The following is a 23699-nucleotide window of genomic DNA, read 5'->3' as shown; positions in this document are numbered from 1 at the left end:
GGGGCGGCATCTTGTTGCCTGGCAACTTATTTGCAAACAATAACAACAATGGAGTGTGAAATGCAAAATGTCTGTGAATTCAAGTAGGCCTAGTTTTAAACCAATTGAAACAAATGAAGTCACTTTTTTAGACTGAATATGTATGGTTAACATTTTAAAACTTTTTTTTACCACTTTATAAATTGATGTTAAGAATTGTAAACCACTTACAATTGTTTTATCTTTTTATTAAACTAACGTTTAGAAGATTGTGTGAGTGTCAGTGAAAGTGAGGTGGACAGAAAAGGAGGAGCTGGGAAATGTTGAAGTTTCCAGAGGTTGATGTCAGTGTGTAACTGGATTCCTCTAGTCTGGGAACAACTGGGAACAAAGATGGCTGAGTGTGGACTGGAAAACTGCTTTCCCCCACTCTCACAAAATCTGGACTGAAGCCACTCAAAAATATTTCAGAGTGAAACATGCAAGTAAACTATTCCTATTTTACAAAGGATCTGTTCTTTCAGATAAAATCCTTTGTTGTTGTATGAAGTTTTCAGTCGAATTTTCTTACGTAACTTATTTCTGTTGCATACCATCGTAATAGTGAATTTAGAGTTTTTAAAAAGCTTAAACAATAATTTCGACTTGAAGAACTTTAAATCCGAGATTTTCTGAATACGAGTTCGTGGCGTCCCGTTGCGCTTTTCATAATCAGCGTCGCAATCATCCAGAGTTACTGAAATGAGGACGTTTGTTTATATTCGGTTACTGTAAATGACACAATGAGCTCCAGTCGCGTCCGTCCTCAAGCACCGCAGACCCAGGCGGCATCTCCCGCAACATCCCCGCCTCATGAAGGGATCGAGATGGAAAAAATGCATCATGAAGAACTTGAAGTGGGCCTCGGAGTGCCCGATGAGACCCCCTCTCCACCCGCCTCCAGCTCCAGACAGGCGTGGAGCCGGGATAACCCAGGCTTCGAACCGGAGGAGGGGATGATGGAAGCGGACTGGCCTCCGGCGAGCCCGGGTCGGAGGTCCGTGTCAACGGCGTCCAGCAGCAGCAGCAGCAGCAGCGGCAGACCCGGGAGCTTCTCCGGCATCAGTGCGCGGATCAACAGAGGACTGTATCCAACTCCACCGGCACAAGAACACCGCAGCTGTGGGAAGAGGATACTCGAGAAAATGAGAGGTGAAACTTTAGCTTGAACTTATATGCATGTTTCACTATAATGAAAATATAATAAAACTTAGGTCACACTTTAGTTTAGGGTCCAGTTCTCACTATTATCTAACTATTCACTTCGACTTTTGTCTCAGTAAACTCTTAATTACTGCTTATAAATACCTAGAAAGGTAGTAGTTAAGTTTAGGTAAGATTAAGGGATGTAGAATATGGTCATGCAGAATAACGTTAAGGCATTAATATGTGCTTTATAAACAGCAAATATCCTAGTATGGAATATGCATGCTAATAAACAACTAGTTATTAGTTAATAGTGAGAATTGAACCCTAAACTAAAGTATTACCAAATATTCTAATAGCCTTACTTGGCTGGGTCATACTTTTTTATAAAGTTCATAAATGGGCCAAAATAATGTCTCAAGTAAAATCTAAATATGACAATTAGGTGCCTGTAAGGACCGGGGTTTGTTAATGTGCAGTATTTTTAATTAGCTAACTTTATATATATATTTTTTTTAAATAAATTAATCCCTTGTATTAAGCAAGGGTGCATTGAATTGCTAAAAAGTGACAGTAGATACATTTATAATGTAATTTTCTTTTTAAATTTAATTCCTAAAAATGTTGTTCCTTTCAACTTTCTATTCGGGGTATCATGGTTGGCAAGTATCACAACTGTATACTAGTAATAATAATATTTCAAAGTATTGTTGATGGAATAAAAGCAGACTTGGTGAGCAGAAGAGAATGAAAAAAAAGAACAAATAAAAAAAAGAAAAGACAAGAAAAAACATTCAAATTCAAAGTAGTACATATTTACTACATTATCAAAAACTATTATAAGTCAAGGGTAAAAAAAGAAGGAAATAGCTTAAACTAAAAATAATTAAGAAAGAAAATAAGTGAGAATTCACTAATAATAATAATTCACTTGGTAAAGGTTTTCTGTGCATTGATGGAAAATTGATATTTCTTCATTTCATTCTCTATTTCAGTGCTGTGGGACACTCGTCTTTTGGGCGAGAGCAACAGTAACAGAGAGATGTATCTGAAAACCGTCCTACGAGAAATGATCACCTACATCCTCTTTCTGGTCACCCTCTGCATATGTAGGTTGAATTCTGGACAGTTTCATGCTTAAATATGTCAATACACACCTTGTTGCATTAATGTTTTTAATGCTTTTACATTGCCTTTTCTTACATGCTAGAGTAGCAGGCCGTGGAAATATTTCTCAGATGAAGAGTCAGTTTAATCGAGCTTAAAACTTAATGATATTTAAAAAGTATAAAGATTTATTTATTTTGAACGGAACAAAATGAATTGCCATTTAGCATAGAGAATCAGATGTCATAATGGAAAAATATTTCTAAAATTATCCGTTTCCCTGGTCTGCTCCAGCTCTGGCAGTCTTTCTTTCTGGAATAACAGGCACTTTAATTCCTCAAAATTACCACAGCAGCAATTCCCTTTTTGACTATTTATAGTCAGCTCAAATGTATTTACATTTTACGTGTATCACAGTGTCCCTTTAGGGGCTCCATAGTTTTACAGATTACGTTTAAAGGTGAAGTATGTTAGATTTTTTAAGTAAATATAAATTCTCTTAACCCAGTTTATTGTTCATTGACTACTATGAGTATGCCTTTTATGGGTTTATCTCCCCCAAAAGCCAATCTCTTTCCAGATCCATCAATCTCTTTCCAGATCTGTCATTCTCTTTCCAGATCCATCAATCTCTTTCCAGATCCATCAATCTCTTTCCAGATCCATCAGTCTCTTTCCAGATCTGTCAATCTCTTTCCAGATTCATCAATCTCTTTCCAGATCTGTCAATCTCTTTCCAGTTCCATCAATCTCTTTCCAATCCATCAATCTCTTGCCAGATCTATCAATCTCTTTCCAAATCCATCAATCTCTTTCCAGATCCATCAATCTCTTTCCAATCCATCAATCTCTTGCCAGATCTATCAATCTCTTTCCAATCCATCAATCTCTATCCAGATCTGTCCATCTCTTTCCAGATCCATCAATCACTTTCCAGATCGATCAATCTCTTTCCAGATCTGTCAATCTCTTTCCAGATCCATCAATCTCTTTCCAATCCATCAATCTCTTTCCAGATCTGTCAATCTCTTTCCAGATCCATCAATCTCCTTCCAGATCCATCAATCTCTTTCCAGATCTGTCAATCTCTTTCCAGATCTGTCAGTCTCTTTCCAGATCCATCAATCTCCTTCTAGATCCATCAGTCTCTTTCCAGATCCATCAATCTCCTTCCAGATCCATCAATCTCTTTCCAAATCTGTCAATCTCTTTCCAGATCCGTCAATCTCTTTCCAGATCCATCAATCTCCTTCCAGATCCATCAATCTCTTTCCAGATCTGTCAATCTCTTTCCAGATCCATCAATCTCTTTCCAGATCCATCAATTTCCTTCCAGATCCATCAATCTCCTTCCAGATCCATCAGTCTCTTCCCAGATCTGTCAATCTCTTTCCAGATCTGTCAATCTCTTTCCAGATCTGTCAATCTCTTTCCAGATCTGTCAATCTCTTTCCAGATCCATCAATCTCTTTCCAGCTCAACTTGCTGTAGCAGGAGGAGGACATGGAAAAAGAAATTCACCTTCAAATAAACACACTATCGATATGTCTTTATATTTGTTTTAGTAACCTACGGAATGGTGAGCACCAACATGTACTACTACACCAAAGTCATGTCCCAACTTTTTGTGGATACACCGCTGACAAGTGGAGAACCGACGACCTTCAAGACTCTTTCTACCATGGAAGACTTCTGGAAAGTAATTATTTCTCTAACTTTAATGCTCTTTTATAGAAACGAAAATGCAGATTAGTTCCAACTGCATCACAGACCTTAATGAAAACATTATCTGTAGTTCACAGAAGGCCCTTTTCTTAATGGCATGTACTGGGAGGTCTGGTACAACAACAAGAGCCTCCCAGAAAACCAGAGTCTGATCTACTACGAGAACCTCCTGTTGGGTGTCCCACGTCTCCGGCAACTCAAAGTGCGCAATGAGTCCTGTTCTGTCCACGAAGACCTGCGGGATGAGGTTTACGACTGCTACAATGTCTATTCTCCTGCCAATGAGGACAAGGCACCATTCGGACCGAAGAATGGCACAGCGTATGTAAAAATACACGGATAGCTCATTTTGAATATTTTTTTGATCTTTGGTCTTGAACAGGTTTCTCGTGCTGTTTATCTGTTAGGTGGAGGTACTCAGAGGAGAGCAGTCTGGGTGAGAGTAGCTACTGGGGTCAGGTGTCAACTTATGATGGTGGAGGTTACTACCAGGACCTTTCACGCACTCGAGAGAAGTCGGCCAATCAGCTGCAAGAGTTAAAAAACAACCTCTGGTTGGACCGTGGCACTAGAGCTGTGTTCCTGGACTTCTCCGTCTACAATGGCAACGTTAATTTGTTTTGTATTGTCAGGTAATGGACTGAAGCTGTGTTGTAAGTGCATGGGATTTAACGCTCATTTAGTTTTATTCTAATTTTTGCAATTTATTTTTCCCAAACCAGTAACATACTGTACATACTCTATTTAAACTATTAAGTTTTTTGTTAACTTGTACTTTATAAAACATTAAAAAAAGGACATTTTGAAAATCATCTATTGACTAATTTGCATACCGACTTGTGATTGGTCTTCTTGCATGCATCTACTTAACTTATATATACAATTTAAATGACTATTTATTTAAGTAAAAAACTCAATTTAAATAGTTATTTTATAATAAAATATTGCATAGGCCTATATATGAATAAAATATAGCAAATACATTTTACTTAATAAAAAAAAAATTTTTTAACTAAATAAAAAACTCAATTTAAATAGTAATTTTATGCAATAAAATATTGCATATATATTAATAAAATATGGAAAATATATTTTATTTAATAAAATATAACATAGCTTTAGCATTCTTGCTCTACATTTAACATGTAGACTCCATTTAAACTATTTAAAAAAAATTAAATAAGAAACTAATCCATTGAAGATTAAAAGTTTAGCATTCGCAATGGTGTAATTTGCATACTAAACTGTGATTGGTCTTCTGTCTTGCATTTTTTTTAAACATATATAATTTAAATGACTTGAAGAATTTGTTCATAAGACTTATTAATTGGTTCCCTCGTTTTTGGTAAATTGTGGCCTCAAACTACTTTATTCAGTTAAATCCTGGCCATGATTTAACTAAAATGAGAGAACAAATTAATAAACCGTGGTAATGAACTCAATATACATACCACCTTGCCTCAAAGATCTGTCACCTGCTGCTTTACTGTAGGTTACTAGCAGAGTTTCCAGCCACAGGGGGCGCCGTGACCTCCTGGCAGTTCCAGACGGTGCGTCTAATCCGCTACGTGTCCAGCTGGGACTACTTTGTGGGCATGTGTGAAGTGGCCTTCTGCCTCTTTGTGCTGTATTACCTGGTGGAAGAAGTTCTAGAGATCCGCCTGCATCGTTTGCGTTACTTCAAGAGCCTGTGGAACTGCTTGGATGTTCTCATTGTTACAGTAGGCCACATATTTTAGTCGCTGAATATGTATATCTTGCTCTGGCAAGTGTATTCTGTGCTTTTGAGTATGAGACTTTGGTTTATCTTCTTCTTCACCATCACAGCTCAGTGTTCCAGCCATCATTATGAACATCTGTAGAACATCAGCGGTCAGTCACAGACTTCACTTCCTGCTGGAGAACCACAGCACGTACCCCAACTTTGAGCCGCTCGCTCGCCTTCAGGTTCACTTCAACAACCTGGCTGCCGTCATCGTCTTCCTCTCATGGGTGAAGGTGAGGTGTCACCTCAACATTTTTCGTGCCGAAACGATCTTTTAGCGTTGTTGTTTCCTCAAAATACAACCATCTTGATTCTCCCACAGCTTTTTAAGTTTATTAATTTCAACAAGACCATGAACCAGCTGTCCACCACCATGTCACGCTGCGCCAAGGACCTGATGGGCTTCGCTATCATGTTTTTCATCGTGTTCCTGGCCTACGCGCAGCTGGCGTATTTAGTTTTTGGAACTCAAGTCAACGACTTTAGCACCTTTCAGGCCTGCATGTGAGTTTTGGATGCATCTAAATAACCTATACTCGGAATATATTATTATATAAACAATAAAATGCAATAATTCACAAAAACATGTCAGCTATTTAGAAAAATGTCATACATGTTTAGCTGAAGTTTGCATGAAATGAAAATTTACACTATTTTCTAAATGCATGTTATAGATCTTATTGTGAACAATACATCCATGTATGTTTTTGACCTCGTAATTTTGAATCAAGTGAAATTTAGAAACGAGTCCCTTCCCCACATTTCTTCTTTTTCCGAAAATCCATTACAAACAGATGCATATCACAATACACACACACATATATATATATATATATATATATATATATATATATATATATATATATATGTAATTTCAAAACTAATATTCATTAATAATAAATGTATTTATTTAGTTTTACTTTTTTTCTAAATAGATTGTGATACATTATGAATATCGTTAATGTTGGTGGTTTCTGTTGCTCACAGTTTCACGCAGTTCCGGATCATTCTGGGTGATTTTGACTTCTCGGAAATCGAGGAGGCCGACAGCGTGTTGGGACCCATTTACTTCACCACCTTCGTGTTCTTCATCTTCATGATTTTGCTGGTAAACACAGCCAGAGGAACTTGACATAAACGACATGAAATATACCTTGAATTAAAATAGGATTCAAATCATTTAAATAAGTCTCGTCTTGATGTCCTTTGCCGGTCCAATTCCCCTCTCTCCTCTCACATGATTGAAGGTTTAAAGCGATAGTTCACCCAAAAATGAAAATTTTGTCATCACTTTTGTCAACACAAAACAAGATATGTTGTTAATCAAACAGTTGATGATACCCATTGACTTGTTACCAACATTCTTTAAAATATCTTATTTTGTGTTCAACAGAACAAAGAAACTCATACAGGTTTTGAACAACATGAGAGTGAGTAAATGATGACAGAAATATTTATTTTTGAGTGAACTATCCCTTTAAGGCCCCAAAATACTCAGTGAAGTTCTTTTTCTTTCTTCGTTGTTCTTTGCATCGAACCCTCGAGAATAACTCCAAACAAACTTTGTTTTGCCCTGATTTTGTTGGAAATGACATCACACCAGTTCGTTCTTCAATTTCGCTTGAACTATATCGAAGCCTTTACATTTGATAAGCTTTTGCTTTCCCTGGAAATCAAACCCATGACCTTGACATTTCAAGTGCCATGCTCTACTGTTTTAGCTAAAAGAAATAGCTTGAAAATAAAATAAATCAAATATATAAAAGGAGTGCTTATGTTTGACTGGTGCGTTTTGCTTTGTTTAGAATATGTTCTTGGCCATCATCAATGACACGTACTCGGAGGTGAAAGCTGACATGGCCCAGCAGAGGTCAGAGATGGAGATCACAGACCTTATCAAGAAGGGCTATAACAGGGCAATGGTGAAACTCAAGCTGAAGAAGACTTCCATCAATGACATCCCAGACAGCTTACACCAGGCTACTGGCAAACTCAGCTTCGATGAGCTCCGGCAAGACCTCAGAGGGTGAGAAACATTAATCTACACTAAATTATACAAATGCAAGATGGACACAACGATCAATGCGAAATGTGTTTGTACACAGAAAGGGCCATTCAGATGCTGAGATTGAAGCCATTTTTGCCAAGTATGACCTTGATGGAGATCAGGAACTGACCGAACACGAGCACCAGCAGATGAGAGATGACCTGGAGAAAGAGAGAGTGAGTGGAAAACTAATGCTGAAGGATGTTGCAGAGTTAGTTTTGTTTTTGTAACGTCACTTCATTTAAGGGTGTGTTCACACTTGGCATGTTTGGTTGGATTAAAACGAAACCTGATGCGATTGCTCTGTTAGTGTGGTTCATTTGAATAAGTGTGAACACTGCCATCTGAACCCTGGTGCATCAAACAAGCAGAGCGAGACGCTGAAAAGATAAGTCTCAATCCGCTTCCAAACCAACTCTGGTGCGGTTTAACTGAAATATGAACGCAACACGGACCAAAGACATGTAAACGAACCAAAAACGGGACATGATGTCACAAGATGTGACTCTAAAAAGGACAGAATGCTCAAGCACACCTGTTTTTTCTCGTCATAGTCGCAACGTGTTGCCCATCACAGTTCGGTACAGGCGTCAGAACCGCGTCTCCTCGCAGTAGATCTGTGTTTGTGTGTGTGACGGAGGGATTCCTGCCGCTGTTTTAACTCCTTTACACATTTTATAAGCTCTTCAGAAGTTCTCAACTGATCAAAATAGCTACGCACATACAACGAGTGTGTTTATCCCAGAACACAGCATTGTTTTGGATGTTCGGTAAGTTGCGAAATATACGAAATACACATACACACGAAATATACATAATAAAAGCCGACCAATCAGGTTGTGAATGCATCCCTATGTATGGAAGCTTGTTTCCGCCACTGACTAATAAATAAATAATAATAATTGCGACTTTTTATCTCACAATTCTGACTTTTTTTCTCACAATTGCGATATATCAAGTCAGAATTGTGACTTTTTTTCCTCAGAATTGCGAGATATGAAGTCAGAATTGTGAGAAATAAAGTCGCAATTCTGAGAAATAAAGTCGCAATTGGGAGATATAAAGTCAGAATTGCATGATATAAAGTAGCAATTGCGTGTTATAAAGGCAGAATTGTGAGATATAAACTATTCTAAAAAAAAAGTTTTAATTGCGAGTTTTTATCTCACAATTCTGAGAAAAGATGTCAGAATTGCGAGATATAAACTCGCAATTATGTGTTATAAAGTCAGAATTGCGTGATATAAACTCGCAATTGCGAGAAAAAAAGTCAGAATTCTGACTTTATAACACGCAATTGAGACTTTATTTCACGCATTTCTGACTTTATATCTCGCAATTCTGAGAAATAAAGTCAGAATTGCGAGATGTAAACTGTAAAAAAGATGTATACATATGATGGTATTTTGACCAGCTGAGAACTTCTGAAGAGCTTATAAAATGTGTAAAGGAGTCAAAACAGCAGCAGGAATCCCTCCGTCACACACATAAACGAAGATCTGCTGTGAGGAGACGCGGTTCTGACGCCTGTACTGAACTCTGATGAGCAACATCGCGACTATGATGAGAAAAAACAAGTATTCTTGAGCATTCTGTCCTTTTTAGAGTCACATCTTGTGACATCATGTCCCGTTTTTGGTTCATTTACATGTCTTTGGTCCGTGTTGCGTTCATATTTCAGCTAAACCGCACCAGAGTTGGTGTGGAAGCGGACGGAGAATCATCTTTTCTGCATTTTCGGTCTGTTTGTTTGATGCACTAGGGTTCAGATGGCAGCGTTCACACTTCAATGATTCAAATGAACCGCACAAACAGAGCAATCGTATCTGAGTTCGATTTAATCCAACCAAACATGCCAAGTGTGAACACACTAAACGACACTGGAGCAGATGTTTAGTATCTGTTGAACACTCGCCAGGAGGACTTGGATCTGGAGCACAGTTCGCTGCCCAGGCCAGTAAGTGGGCGGAGCTTCTCTCGTAGCCATGACGACTCCGAGGAGGACGATGATGAGGACAGTGGACACAGCTCTCGTCGCCGTGGCAGCAGCTCAGGAGGCGTGTCATACGAGGAGTTCCAAGTGTAAACATCACCCGTCGCTGGTATTACGCTTTCACAATATCCAATGTTTGACCTCTAATTGAAAAGTATTTTGTGCTTTATGTGGCCCATCAGGCTTGTGCGTCGAGTGGACCGCATGGAGCACTCGATCGGCAGCATCGTGTCAAAGATTGACGCCGTTATCGTGAAGTTAGAGGCTATGGAGAGAGCCAAGATGAAGAGGAGAGATGTGCTTGGACGGATTCTGGATGGAGTCATGGAGGTGATGATAAAAATGGTTTAAAACCTTTCAAAAATGTTTGCACATTAGCATTATAACATTAAAGGTGTAGTCTGTAAGAGAGAGAGCTAGTGGTGGAAATAGGTACTGCAGTCCAAATTCAAAATATCGGATATCGTTGTTTCAACATTAATATCGTTAATTCTAATATCGTTGCAATATTAGTTTTTACTGTATTTTTGATCAAATAAATGCATAAAAAAACTTAATTATTCCATACTTTAATATTTAGTTAATAAATAACTAAAAAAGTATTTCTTACACTTTTCAGTATCATTAAGTACTAAATATAAATACAAATACATTATATACAATATATATGTGTGACGTTGGGCAGCACTTTTCGCTTTTAGACAAATTATTTGTTGCTGAAAACTTGTTAGGACATTGAGACAACTTATGCCTCCCAAAAATGCCTTTGGGCTGGTCCACACAGAATACATTTTTTCAACAGTTTTTTTTTTAAACGAGCTAGACTCGTTTTATTTTTTTCAAAGCAAAAACGCGTTTTGTGTGAATGGCCCCTTTGCCATTTTTTTGTTAACTGGATCGGTGCAAATAATTTTAGTGTACATTCTGACACATAAACTTGTGCCCTCAGGACGAAAGAATGGGGCGAGATCCAGAGCTGCACCGAGAGCAAATGGACCGGCTGGTGAGAGATGAACTGGAGCGCTGGGAGTCTGATGACACGATGTCACAGGTGAGCCACCATCAGGGCACTCCCATCATCCCGTCCGCTCAGCTCCGCCCACGCAGTTCCCGCTCACCCTCCTCGCTGTCCAATGAGGGCCCGGATGGTGCGGCCAGTGCTGCCGCACACATTTGAAGGGGTTTGGTTGTAAAAAAACATTCCTACATATCATGAATTTCATTGTTTCACAATTTGGTGCAGTCCACTGGGCAAAATCTACTTAAAAAGTATTAAAGCCACAGCTGTTAAATAGTCCTGCACAAAGCTATTTATTTGTGTTTCTTTATATTAAAGTTAATTGGGGCTTTACAGTACTTTATAATGCAAAAAGTTCTAAAACACAGTTTCACTATTACTTATTGAAAAGAGATTTTTGTGGATGTTCTAATAAAGCAAATTCGATTTTAAGGTCAGTCAGTGGCAGCTTAGCTTTAGTATACTCCTATTAACATGTATTAATATGTATTTGGAATTTGATGTGCATTTTGCTTTCCCGTATTTTCAGGCAATCCTAGCTATAATTATACTATCTACCCAAAAAGTTCTTGAACCATTTTCATAACATTAGAAACCACATCCATGAAAGTAGCAAGTATCAAATGATAAAACATTCATAATACAATATATACACTATTCAAAATAAATATTAGTGGATTGTGTTCAAGACACTAGTGGGGAACTTGACAAGTCATTGTAGAAATGGCTCAGAAAAACTTAAGTATATTGTAAATCACATTTTTTTTGTACTGTATCCTGCTATGATTGAATGCGCTGCTTACAAATAAATGCAGTAAATACTTAGTTATTCAATAAGCTTTCACTAACCTACAGTATTTAAGTCCAGTTTCAACAGTAATGAAGAAGCCAGTTGGAAAGCTTACAATGATGAATGCAATGAAGAAAATAATGTTCAGCAAGGACCAATATCATTCTATATATAATCAGAAGAAAACACAAAAATGTGTGAAAAGTAAACATTCACATTTTTCAAAAAAATGAAGGTGGTCACACATGACTTTACACAGTATATATCAACTTTGGTGCAATTTCACTCAAGTTTAAGGTTTGCTTTGCATATTTTATAGTTCTTGTCTTGATTTAATACAAGTGTGGCATGTTCTGGTAATCATTTATACATTTATTTTTAATAATTATGAAACTTAAATCATTTTGATACTTTTTTGTAATTTGAAACAAACTTCGATTTTGGAGTGCATCTGATTTCATGGGAAACCCATGCGTATTTGTTTTAAGATAGGATTTACAAAGCTTTTCCTAAAGGTAAAGTATATAGTTTCTGCACAACTAGCAGTTTTCAAACACGTTGTATGAATATACAGCCAAATTTGTTATGTTGGGGCCTAGTTGGGCTGCTCAAACTATTCACCGTTTGGTGCCACTAGAGAAGCAGAAATTACACACTTCTCCTTTAAGCCTAATAAAAACATCAAAGATCTTAAAGGTGCAGTCCGTAACTTTTGGCGCTCTAGTGGTTAATAAACAGAACTGCATGCGTGGATGAACAGATCAGAATATAAACACTTATTATAGATGTACCGTAGTGATTCAAGATTAGACAAAAACATGGATTCATGATGTACTCGCTCATTATTATAAATTTTGAACACAAAAAAAAGTTACGGACTGCAGCTTTAATGAATTTTTGGTACATTTTTCAGTTTGTGCAATAACCTCTGTAACTATGGTACTCTCAGATTTTTACATATACATTATTTACAGTTCAATACGACAGTCATTTGAAATAAAAACCATTGAAACTCATCATGTGCTCATTATTTGTTCACGAAGCACGTGTGGCTTGATCCCAGTCATAATGCCCTCGACTGTAAGACCTGTACAATAAAGGGATATTGTGTAGTTATCAATGAAAGAGTTTGCTAGCTTTCGTCTGTGGTTTTAGCGCTTCAGTAATCTCACTGATGTCTGCTTGCGGTGGATTACAACTCATTAAAACCAATTATTATGAAGGAGCGAGCCGTACCAGGCCTGTGCACAACCCTAGTCCTGTTTGTAACATAGGGGTTCAAATTATTCATTATTCAAAGGATGGGGGGGGGGGGACAAAATATTTAAATTTAAGATGATTAACGCGAATCATATAGGTTTACAAAGATTCTCATTAAGATCTAGCTAGCTAATTGTACTATAATAATTATGTTTAGATTTATTACAGCCCATTTTACTTCTCCAAAGGCTCGTTCACACCAACTGTAACGATATGGTTTTACAAATCATTCTAAATATAAAAGAATAGCAGAGTTCACACAACTATAACAATAATGGCACAGAGAAACGATATCATTGGAAATCATGTTTTTTTCCAGCTGATAAACTATAAAAACACTGACAGCCAATCAGAATCCATCCTGCTTTTAAGAGCTTTAGCATTTAAAGTGGCAGGCTACAAATCTGAAGTGCATGCTTATCATAAACTGAACGATATCATGCATTGGTGTGGAAGCTAATATAGTTGGGGATTTAAGAAGGGGGACATGTTGATCAGACTGGAAAAATAATATCCATTACAGTTGTTCATAGTAAAACCAGTCATGTGTATTTGGGAGAGTAAATAGGGCCAGTTTTGATCTCATGTTGACTATCAAACCCAGATGACCTTTACAATCTTGAACTTGGGATGAAATCAGCATTGAAAGAATCACATCTACGTACATCCTTACTGTAAAGAAGGATGAAATGATATTATACGATAAAGCTGACATTTAACACAAATCCAAACATTTATGAGAACTTATGAATGAATCTGAGCTTGATGTAAGCGATGATGAGAAAGATCAGAGACAAGACTGTAAGTGCGACGTGGTTCTGCCATAAACCCCAGGATGAGTAATCGATTCCCTGGAACGTCAGGTGCTGTTCTCCTGTGCAGCTGTAAAATATAATGCACAGAATATGTAGTATAACATTACAAAATACACATATACACTACCATTCAAAAGGTACCATTCATTAAATGTTTTTGAAAAAAGCCTCTTATATTTACCAAGGCTGCAATTATTTGACCAGTAAAAACAGTAATATTGTGAAATATTATTACAATTTTAAATAACTGTTTTCTATTGTAATATATATTAAAATGTAATTTATTCCTGTGATGTAAAGCTGAATTTTCAGTGTCACATGATCCTTCAGAAAGCTAATATGCTGATTTGATGGTCAAGAAACATTGCTGATTATTATCAATGTTGAATACAGTTGTGCTGCTTAATATTTTTGTGGAAACCATGATATATTTTTTTTAATGAATAGAAAGTAAAAAGAAAAAAAGTAACATTATAAATGTCTAATTCAGGAACCTACTATACACAATTCTACATCTGTAGAGACTATTTACCACAAATGTCAAAATATATATAAGATATATTTGTACATACATGATGCTGTCTGTTGCAGGGCCGCTCATCACAGCAGAGACATTTCCACAAAAATTCAGCCCCAAAAACTCATTTATCTCCAATGCCTGTTCAAATGATTAGACCAACCATCATAAAAATATCAGCACCTCAACAGCAAGTCTTTCGGTCGCTCAGATGTAGAGAGTGAAAGTTCATACCTCAAGCCCATAGCGAGGGATGCTGAGGTACTTCAACCAGGACAGCCAGCCCATGATGCTCTTCAGGTTAACCAGCAGACCAGAGAAGATCTGGACACACATTCAGTTACAGAAAAAAGAACAGGCCTTCTCTGCAGTTAAAGCGCTTGTTCTGCAATATGTTCTTACCATCATGAAGATGAAGCTGATGGTCATGAAGATGTTGGCCACCGCCACCACTGATTGGTCGGCTGAGATGGCCATGGCCATGGCCGCCGCCGTACAAGCCACCAGAATCACTGTCAGCATGAAGATGAAGAACGCTGGCGCTGTGGGTTTTAGCCCTGCAAAACATTTGCAACATGTTAAGACAATTTGATGCTGTATGATTTTCCCTAATTTGTAGGCTAAATGTAGATACAGTGGGTTATACGTTTACAGAAAACATAAGGATTATGCAGGGTTTAATCGTGTACATTGTTTACCGATCATGAAGTAAATAACGCTGGTGAAGAGTACGGTTGGGATCGTGCGCTGAGTGATGATGTCAGACAGGACCTTAGACAGGAAGTAGACGGACACTCTGTAATATCCACTTGTGTATTCATGACTGCAAAAAGAGAAACGCAACATGCTATTTTACAGAGCGGAGGAGTCACAGAAGACGCACCTGAGCCTGTATATACACCACATTAAGCTGCATTTACACGGAATGAGCACAGAGGTTCAGTACAGAAATAATGTTCATTATAAAAAATACAATTAGAAATATAGAAACATCAAATGATGTGTGAAATCTTAAAAATATATACTTAATTGTATATATTTTTCATATTTTAAATTATATTTTAATTATTATAAAATACATAAATTACAATTATAATATAAATTATTAATAATAAACATAGAAACATGAAATGATGAATAAAGTCTTAAAATATATACTTAAAATATTTAAACTATTAAAAAATTATATTATTTTAATTATCATAAAATACATAAATTACAATATTAATATAAAATAATTAATAATACATATAGAAACATGAAAAGTGTATGAAATCTTTAAAAATAACTTAAAATATAAATGTTTTATTAAATGAAATCTTATATAATTAAAAATGAATATTTTAAGTATATTTTTAAGATTTCGTACACCATTTCATGTTTCTATTTATTTTTCTTATAATTTCTTATCTTATAATTGTACTTTTTTCATTTTATGATAATTAAAATAATATAATAAAAAAAGATAAATATATAATTAAAAATTTATATTTTAAATATATTTTTATATATGTGATTTTTTTATCATAAAATAAATAAATGACAATTATATTAAAAAAACAGTTAAAAATAATAATTGGCAAAACGGCTTAAGTACATACATAAACAGTTTGCGCTCCGCGATGAAGAGCTCGGCTGCGGAGAGTGTGCTGAAACACTGATTCGTTGTGATGAAGAACAAAACACCAAACCTGAAAAGAAAATTGTAACATTTGCATGGAACTACAAAAAAAAAAGTGAGAACATGTATTTTACTCAGTGGAAAGCTGCATGCCTTTTCTAAAATTTTTTTTTTTTTTTTTAAATAAACTTAGTAACTAATTACTTTTTTGACAAATTGGTGTTTGAAGAAAAAAAAAAAGAAAAAACTGCCATTTTGATAAGGCTAGACTTTTTATAGCCACTTTAAATTAGTAGATTTATTCAAAGCTTTTAATGATTTTTTCACAAAATGATCACTTCACATTTACTTATGAATTAATGTGTATGCATTACTTCTAATTAATTTTATGTGAAATAAGTTAGATTTACTTAAATGATTATGTTAGATGCAATTAAATGATTTGACTGCACTCATAACTGCTGATTAATTTACTAAAAACAGTGTAGATTTTACTTAGTTTAACAGATGTTAAATGTATTAAACCTATCAAAAATAAAAAATAAAATAAGCAAATTACACTATTTGTTATTTTTTCAGTAGTCAAAGTATTATGTGCAAGTATTTTGTTCTTTAGAGTATTTTAATTTTGCGGAATTGTATCAATCATCTGACTCCATTCTAAAGCATAATATCACGCGTTTTACTCTAAGCTCGTGATTTGTGAACTTTGCCCACCCCGAACAAGAGTGAAAGCTTTATATACATGTACAATGCTTTCTAGAAAAGCATTAAAATAAGGGTGCTTAATGCCACACAGGAGAGAAGTTAAACTCGCCTGTTTTGTACGCCACTCTGGTCGTCTTTGACTCCGTAGAAGATCGCACCAATGATAGCAGCCATGAGGGTCGTCACTGCCAACTGCGAAAAATAATAACCTTCATAACTCAAGCAGTGCTCTCTAAAACTGGCACGAATGATTTCAGTATTGATGACAATTGAACATGCTTTCGACATTAGGTAACACTTTACAATAAGGTTCATTAGTATGTATATTAACTAACATGAACTAACAATGAACAACACATTTGTTACAGTATTTATTTAAATTTGTTAATGTTACTTCATAAAAATCACGTTGACGTTCATGTTCATGTCTTTGATTTTGATAATATATTAGTAAATGTTTAAAGTAATATTAACTAAGATTAATTAATGCCGTAGAAATATTGTTTCATGTTAACTAATGAACCTTATTGTAAAGTGTTACCAGATATCATTTTGAATGTAACTGGAGAAATCTATGAACAAAAGTTGTATAGGAAATAACTAGCTGCAAATCAAATTCCGCTTGATGGCTTTTGACTTGAACCACCCAAAACATCCTAGAAACCATTTAGCAACAATGCATCAACCACCCAGAATATAGCAAGCGCAAGGCAACGTGCTAATTAGCACCGCTCAAAACATCTTAGCATAATTTACTGGATAAAGGTAATAGGCAGAAAGAGTGAGTTTGACAATAATCTCTTGACAGCTTATGAGTGTCTGCAGTGTGAAGGTCGTTCCCAGGGTAAAAGGCTAAGCAAATACAGCAGAGCCTTCAGTCTTTATGTTAACTCCAGTCAGGTGATGGTCTGGTAGACACTATTCTGTTATGCTTGTCAAAAATTATCCACACTGCATTGCCAGAAATGATATCACTTCAGATCTACGAGGAGGGCGAGACCAGGGTCACAACAGTCACCAAATCCGCTTAGCTCTGACCTCGAGGATTAAGCCGAAAGCCTCTGGGAGCAATCAGCTGTTAATAATGACTGAATCGAGGCCTCCTCTGATGGCATTTGGTGGATAATGAGCATCTAAAGTCTCCATAAATTCTCTTTTGAGGAAAATCTGGATCTAAACTGTTGGGGCAACAAATCTCTGTTTAGTGTAATCTGAATGCTCAGATCTCATGAAAACATGCCCAGGTAACAAAGAAGAAATGAGATTATGTTTTGCATAAAAAAATAAAGCCTATTTTAGACCCATTAAATAGATTTCGCATTATGACCTTTTTATATATATATATATATATATATATATATTTATTCAATTTATTTATTCATTTATTTTTTTTATTTTTTTTATTTCAATTATTTAAAAAATGTTTTGTTTTGTTTTTTCCATTATCTTATTCTTTGGTTTGGAGGTGATATATATATATATATATATATATATATATATATATATATATATATATTAATTACACTAATTAATAAATATTTAAATATTTTTTTTATATTTTAATATACATTACAGGGTTTCTGCACATTTTTTAAAGTCAAATTTAAGACTTTTTAAGACCTTTTTAAGACCCGAAGAAATCAAAATTAATACCATGCATTAGGGGTGTGCAATATTGACAAAATATGTCTCGATCGATATTTTCAAAGTTTTGAGGGTAATAATTAGATAATAGTAACAAAAATTAACATTTTTTATTAAGGGGTAATATTTGCCATCTTAAATTGATTTCCAGTGGCATTTTCATCTCTATATTGGCATTTGTAGATGTATGCATCACCTTTTATGTCAAATTCTAACATTTAAATTAAATTATATTAGAATAATTAATTACACAATACCACTGTTACCAGTCAAATTAAATCATTAAATCAAAATCCACCTTTGCAGTGCAGAGGTGACACAGTGGCGGCATCAGATCTGGCATTCGGGAAGCAAGTGACTGTAATTTTGAATCATTAAATTGATTCGTTCAAAACGCGGATTCCAGTCAAAAACTGGATATTGTAGGTCTATGATAACAACATAATATGATATGAGACAAAAACTCATGGGAACATAGCCTACCTAACGTTATAACTGCACTCATCACGCAGTGAGTACGAGACCAAAGGCTAAGCGATGTCAGCTCGCAGTAGCCTACATCGTTAAAACAATGATTACAATATCATAATAATAGACAAAACACATCGCACACCACTACGAACATAAAGACTGAACTTAGAACTGAACTGACGTTTACCAACTCACTTCTCATTCTCTCCTCCTGTTTCGCGCGTGCAGGTCTGCAGGAGATGGACGTAACGCTGCCGCGAATGACGCGAAATGTCACGTGAACCACAAAGAAAGAATAATAAATAAAAAAAGTACACTAATTAGATGGTTCTAATTTAGAAAACATTTAGATATGTTTAAGTCAAATTGCCATCTAAAATGTAAGACCTTTCATAAGTAAAAATAAGACTTTTTAAGACTTTTAAAGGCCTTAAATTTTAAAAATCTAATTTAAGACTTTTTAAGGATCCGCGGACACCCTGCATTATCATTTTTAAATAAAGTTATTTTACTACATTATTTATGTACATTTTTCTTTATAACTATTATTTTGTATTTGCAGAATTTCTTATTTTATTTTTGAGTTTTGGGGTGATACATTTAATATCATTATTATAAATAAATAGTTAAGAAAACAGCAATAGATTAACAGACAGACAGACGTCAGATCTATAAATCCACAAGATCACAGCGGTACCTGCGCTACTGAAGTCTGTGGGTTCAGCATTAGATTCCAGAAGGTTCTCCATAACACCCAGTGGAGCTGCTGGAAGAAAGAGCTGTTGTAGGTGATGGTGTGACATTTGGCACTGATGTTGCTGTCTTTGGCCCGGGTGATGCGTTCCAGCTCGGCTTTGATGACCCGTGCGTAACTGCAGTTTCTGTACTTGTCCACCAGCTGATCCTCAATACACTGCTGGCTACCGGCAGCCACTTCAAACTCCAAATCTGTCAATGATATTACACATGGTGTATAATGCAAGTTCATGTAAGTGATCACAATGCACCACTAATACAAAACCAGTGATAGTTGAGTGTAAATGGCTATTAACTTGAAAGAAAAACAAGGAAAACCTCATATTGGCATTTTTGGGATTTTTTTTATATGATATATCACTCAAAAAAGCAAATCTGACTCCATTTAAATAGAAGTATAACCAAAGTACCTCCATTATTATGAATCTTTGTCACGTTGACCGCTGCGGAGCTCCCATTAATGACGTCCAAGAAGAAATCAGCTGGGTTATTATGAGCTTCACATGCATATCCTAAGATATCATTGAAAAAACAAAACACTATTAAGTTTCATTCAAGTAGAGATGTTAGTATTGTGCTCCTGATAGTCACATCTTAGAAGAAAGTGTCACCTCACAGTTCAGCTCTTTCAACCCTAGTTTTTTAAGCATATTTAAAAGCTTTTTAGGTTTCGGTATTGCTAAATAATGCGTACCAATGTTGGCGAAGTAGTCTAGAGCGTCTTGAGCGGGTCCGTGATAGACTTGTTTGCCGTTGGCCAGCAGGGTGAGGCTGTCGAAAAGCCGGTAGATGGTGTACCTCGGCTGATGAATGGACATGATGATGGTGCGTCCCTGACCGGCCATTCTGAAAACAAACACACACACAACAGTGTTGAGACAGTAAAACAACATCACTAAGATCGTATCTACACTACTGCTCAAAAATTTGGGGTCAGTAAGATTTTATTTTATATAAAAAATATAAAACAATATTTAAAAGAAATATATTCAAATAGAAAAAGGTTATTTTAAATTGTAATAATATTTCACAATATTACCGTTTCTGCATTTTTGACCAAATAAATGCATCTTTAGCTTTGAAAGACTCTTTCAAAAACATTACAAAATCTTACTGACCCCAAACTTTTAAATGGTAGTGTATGCGATAACTTGCATATCTCAAAAATGGGCACTGAAATCACAGAAGCGCAACCAAAGGATTCTTTTCACTGAATACTCTTTATTTTATAATACTCTTTATTTTATGACAATGAATGGATGTTTTGAATATACAGGCCTCTTCAGCAGCAGAAGCACAGAATGAGCTGTACTAGCATCCAACCCGGTGGTGGGCTCATCCAGAAACAGCACAGAGGGGTCTATGATCAGCTCCATCCCAATGCTGGTCCTCTTCCTCTCTCCACCTGAGATCCCTCGGATAAGCTGCGTGCCCACCTATACAGACATACGTGCACACTTATGGTCTAGATCTTTTGTAGAGGCTACATGGAATATTAGTTAGACTGCAGAAGTCATTAAAAGTTGCATTTTCAGTTGAATTTGGGGAAACCGCTTGAAAATTTTGTTGTGTTGAGCTATTTCAATAACTTTTGTTTGATTTGGTCAATGCAAACAGCTGAAAGTCTTTAAATTTTGCAAATAAACCTGATTTGCAATGGGGGTCAAATAATTTCGATTACAACTATATATCAATTTTAACCAAAAATATTTATGTTGGATGATAAAAAAATGTTTCAGAACTTTTATGTTTAACTACCTAGTATTAGTTCATTTTTATCTTTTAAAGAAGTAACAGTTTTCTGATAGTATTTGCATATTTTATCCTTCCCTCGGGTCATTTTTATCCGGATTTGTTTTTTGTTTTCAAATTAAGTGTTCATCCAAGGGGTCCAAGACCACATGACTTTTGTCGCACTTGAACCACAAATACACACTTTTTTTTTTACGAATTCAAGGAGTTTTGTGGTTGAAATTTAAAAAGGTAACAAATCCTTCCCTTGCATTAAAAAATATTATCAAAATTAAATAAATTAAGCTTTCTGGACAAAAAAAAATTAAGTATAATTTCAGGGCTTCAGGTAATTTTGACCCACGAGGGAAGGATTTGGTAAAGAACACGAGTAAGCAAGTAAACTTGACATAGCTAATTAAGCCTGGACAAGAAACGCTATTTCACCTTTGCATCTGCGACTTTGTTGAGGCCCAGTTCTGAGATGAGGTGGTTAACTCTCGCCTCCTTCTCCCTCGGACTGACTCGGGAAGACAAACGCAGTGCGGCCGAGAAACGGAGGTTCTCTCTCACCGTTAGAGTGCCCATCACAATGTCATCCTTAACATATACACACATAATGTATTGCTAGGAAACTCTATGCTGAATCCCAATATCCCATTCCTACACCTTATAAGCATTTAAGCATAAAAAGGCTTTTAAGAGACTCATTTTAGTCTCATATATAGAGCTCATGCATGCATGCATTGTACCTGGACAACATATCCAGAAAGACATTTGAAATTAGGAGGCTGTAGGGCTCCATTGATGAGCACTTCTCCAGAAAGACCTGCAGGATCCTTCCTGGCTGCAAGAACATCCAAAAACCTGAGAGATAGAGAGAAAAAGGATGTTAACGTTGCATTAACATTGATCTGATTCCGTATTCCTGGAGGAAGCTGTCAAGAAAGATACTCCAAAAGCTTGTTAAACCAAAAATAATCTCCCCTTCAATCCGGAATCCATTTGGCACTGATATCTTATTAAGATGTGAATTCGTCAAAAATGTACTCACGAAGATTTGCCACTTCCTGTAGGACCCAAAATAGCATTTAAACCAGGTCTCATGATCCCACTGAAAAGGGAGATAAAAATGAGATTATGTTCATGTCACTTGCTATTGAATTCATCAGGCCCGGTGGAAAAACGTATTGCACAGATGTTGTTGTGCTAGTCTAAAAGAAGTAGAGCGCCATCATGGCTAAATGCTGCTCATCTAAGCAAAGAATCTAATTGTCATTAAATTCCTGACATTTAAGAGATCTTAAATGGATATAAAACTATAACACAGTTAAAACTAGGTCATCTAGGTGATGCCGAGACCCGCAGTTAAACCGGGTTTTTCATTTGGTCAAGATCACACTTGACTGCATTTAACCCTGGTGGGTTTGCAAGCCAAGAGATCAAGAGATTAGACTCACAAACCCATTCATAATATCATATAATTGACACTAACTCTATAGAGAGAATGTCCAAAGGAACTATGCACTTGGTTCTGGGAAATGTCAAGCTCATTTAATGCTTCAAGGAAAAGCATTCTGGGTTTCTGCTATCCATTGTTCTGGTGAACACACATGTAATGCAGCACATGTAAAGGTGAAAAGGTTTTGTAAAGCCTCATGCCATTGGATAATCTACTGAAGTTCTTATGAAGCCAGAGAGAAAACCGTTTAAAGTTCCTGCGCTGTCGTAAGAGAACAATTGTTAAGATCCATATGATGCCACTAAAATGTTTTTTTTTTTCACACATTTTGATGCTAAGGCCCCCCAAATATGATGATCACCTTGTGAATCAAATATATATGCATTTATTTATATTTACCGGTATGCATTCATTTATATACAAGCTATGAATTAAATACAACCTGTTCTAGAATGATGTTGAAGTTCTTATGCCATTTTAAATTGTGAATATTATGAATTTTAAATTCCTATGATGCAATAACCACAATAAATGCAATAAAAGCTTAACCTGAAAAACTCAATGGAGGACGATCTTTTAACAGATTAAAGGGACTAAATGAGCCCAGATCTGAATTGTTATGACCTCTCTCTCTCTGTGCATGAGATCGACTCACTTGAGGTCTACCAGAATCTCTTTCTGGACTGTTGTCCTCTTGCAGATGGGTCCGCTCTTCTGATCTACTCTATAACAGATGCTATGGAAGCTGACAGTGGCTCCATGCTGCTTTTTCACGGGCCCCATGGCAATGATCTTTGACAAAGACATCCCATATCTGCTCGTCTCTTCACTGATTTGATCATGCTCAAAGACAACATTGTCAGTCATGTTCTGCCAGGTTTTCTCCCTAAAAAGACAAACACAATATGAATAAGAGAAGAAGTGTACTTATCTTGCATCAGGACTATACATTATAACTCAGAAATTCGTAACAGAATACGTTTTTATGTTGCCTAGACTTTAAGGCATGTCTAGAGTGTGTGACAATCAGTCCCGTTCTCTCCATATGTAGCTTTAATTTTTTATATTCCAATGTATCGTGTATGAAATTGAAATTGCTATATGA

At 36.0% G+C, this 23699-nt stretch overlaps 2 protein-coding genes across 3 annotated transcripts; one reads left to right on the top strand and one right to left on the bottom strand.

Annotated features, from left to right (window-relative positions):
• Positions 1-337: 337 nt before the first annotated feature.
• Positions 338-12625, top strand: pkd2 (polycystic kidney disease 2). 2 transcript variants are annotated; one of them, XM_081360955.1, is made up of 14 exons: positions 338-1170; positions 2160-2273; positions 3837-3970; positions 4067-4317; positions 4404-4628; positions 5489-5717; positions 5824-5994; positions 6084-6265; positions 6749-6869; positions 7567-7787; positions 7867-7984; positions 9730-9890; positions 9984-10131; positions 10751-12625. In XM_081360955.1, the coding sequence occupies exons 1-14, from the start codon at positions 762-764 to the stop codon at positions 10976-10978; spliced, it is 2712 nt and encodes a 903-aa protein (XP_081217081.1). In that variant the 5' UTR covers positions 338-761; the 3' UTR covers positions 10979-12625. The 2 variants fall into 2 exon arrangements, with proteins under 2 accessions (XP_081217081.1, XP_081217080.1); XM_081360954.1 differs by having other exon boundaries at positions 9727-9890.
• Positions 12483-23461, bottom strand: abcg2d (ATP binding cassette subfamily G member 2 (JR blood group); the record flags this gene model as incomplete). Its single annotated transcript, XM_081360956.1, has 15 exons — positions 12483-13751; positions 14257-14342; positions 14436-14525; positions 14604-14758; positions 14900-15024; positions 15803-15892; positions 16640-16722; positions 19343-19593; positions 19812-19913; positions 20096-20247; positions 20680-20837; positions 21580-21732; positions 21885-21999; positions 22187-22246; positions 23250-23461. 15 exons carry the CDS (start codon positions 23459-23461, stop codon positions 13604-13606), a joined length of 1980 nt encoding a protein of 659 aa, XP_081217082.1. The 3' UTR covers positions 12483-13603.
• Positions 23462-23699: the final 238 nt, after the last annotated feature.

This window comes from Scardinius erythrophthalmus (assembly GCF_964197995.2).
Source record: "Scardinius erythrophthalmus genome assembly, chromosome: 3".
Lineage (NCBI taxonomy): Eukaryota > Metazoa > Chordata > Actinopteri > Cypriniformes > Leuciscidae > Scardinius > Scardinius erythrophthalmus.
Note: the sequence above shows the minus strand (reverse complement) of the source record. Positions and strands in the feature narration are given on the sequence as shown.

Coding starts and splice junctions, on each gene's coding strand:
- pkd2 (XM_081360954.1), top strand. CDS start 762: ATGAGCTCCAGTCGCGTCCGTCCTCAAGCACCGCAGACCCAGGCGGCA. Junction 7,985..9,726: donor ATGACCTGGAGAAAGAGAGA/GTGAGTGGAAAA, acceptor AACACTCGCCAG/GAGGACTTGGATCTGGAGCA. Junction 10,132..10,750: donor TTCTGGATGGAGTCATGGAG/GTGATGATAAAA, acceptor TTGTGCCCTCAG/GACGAAAGAATGGGGCGAGA.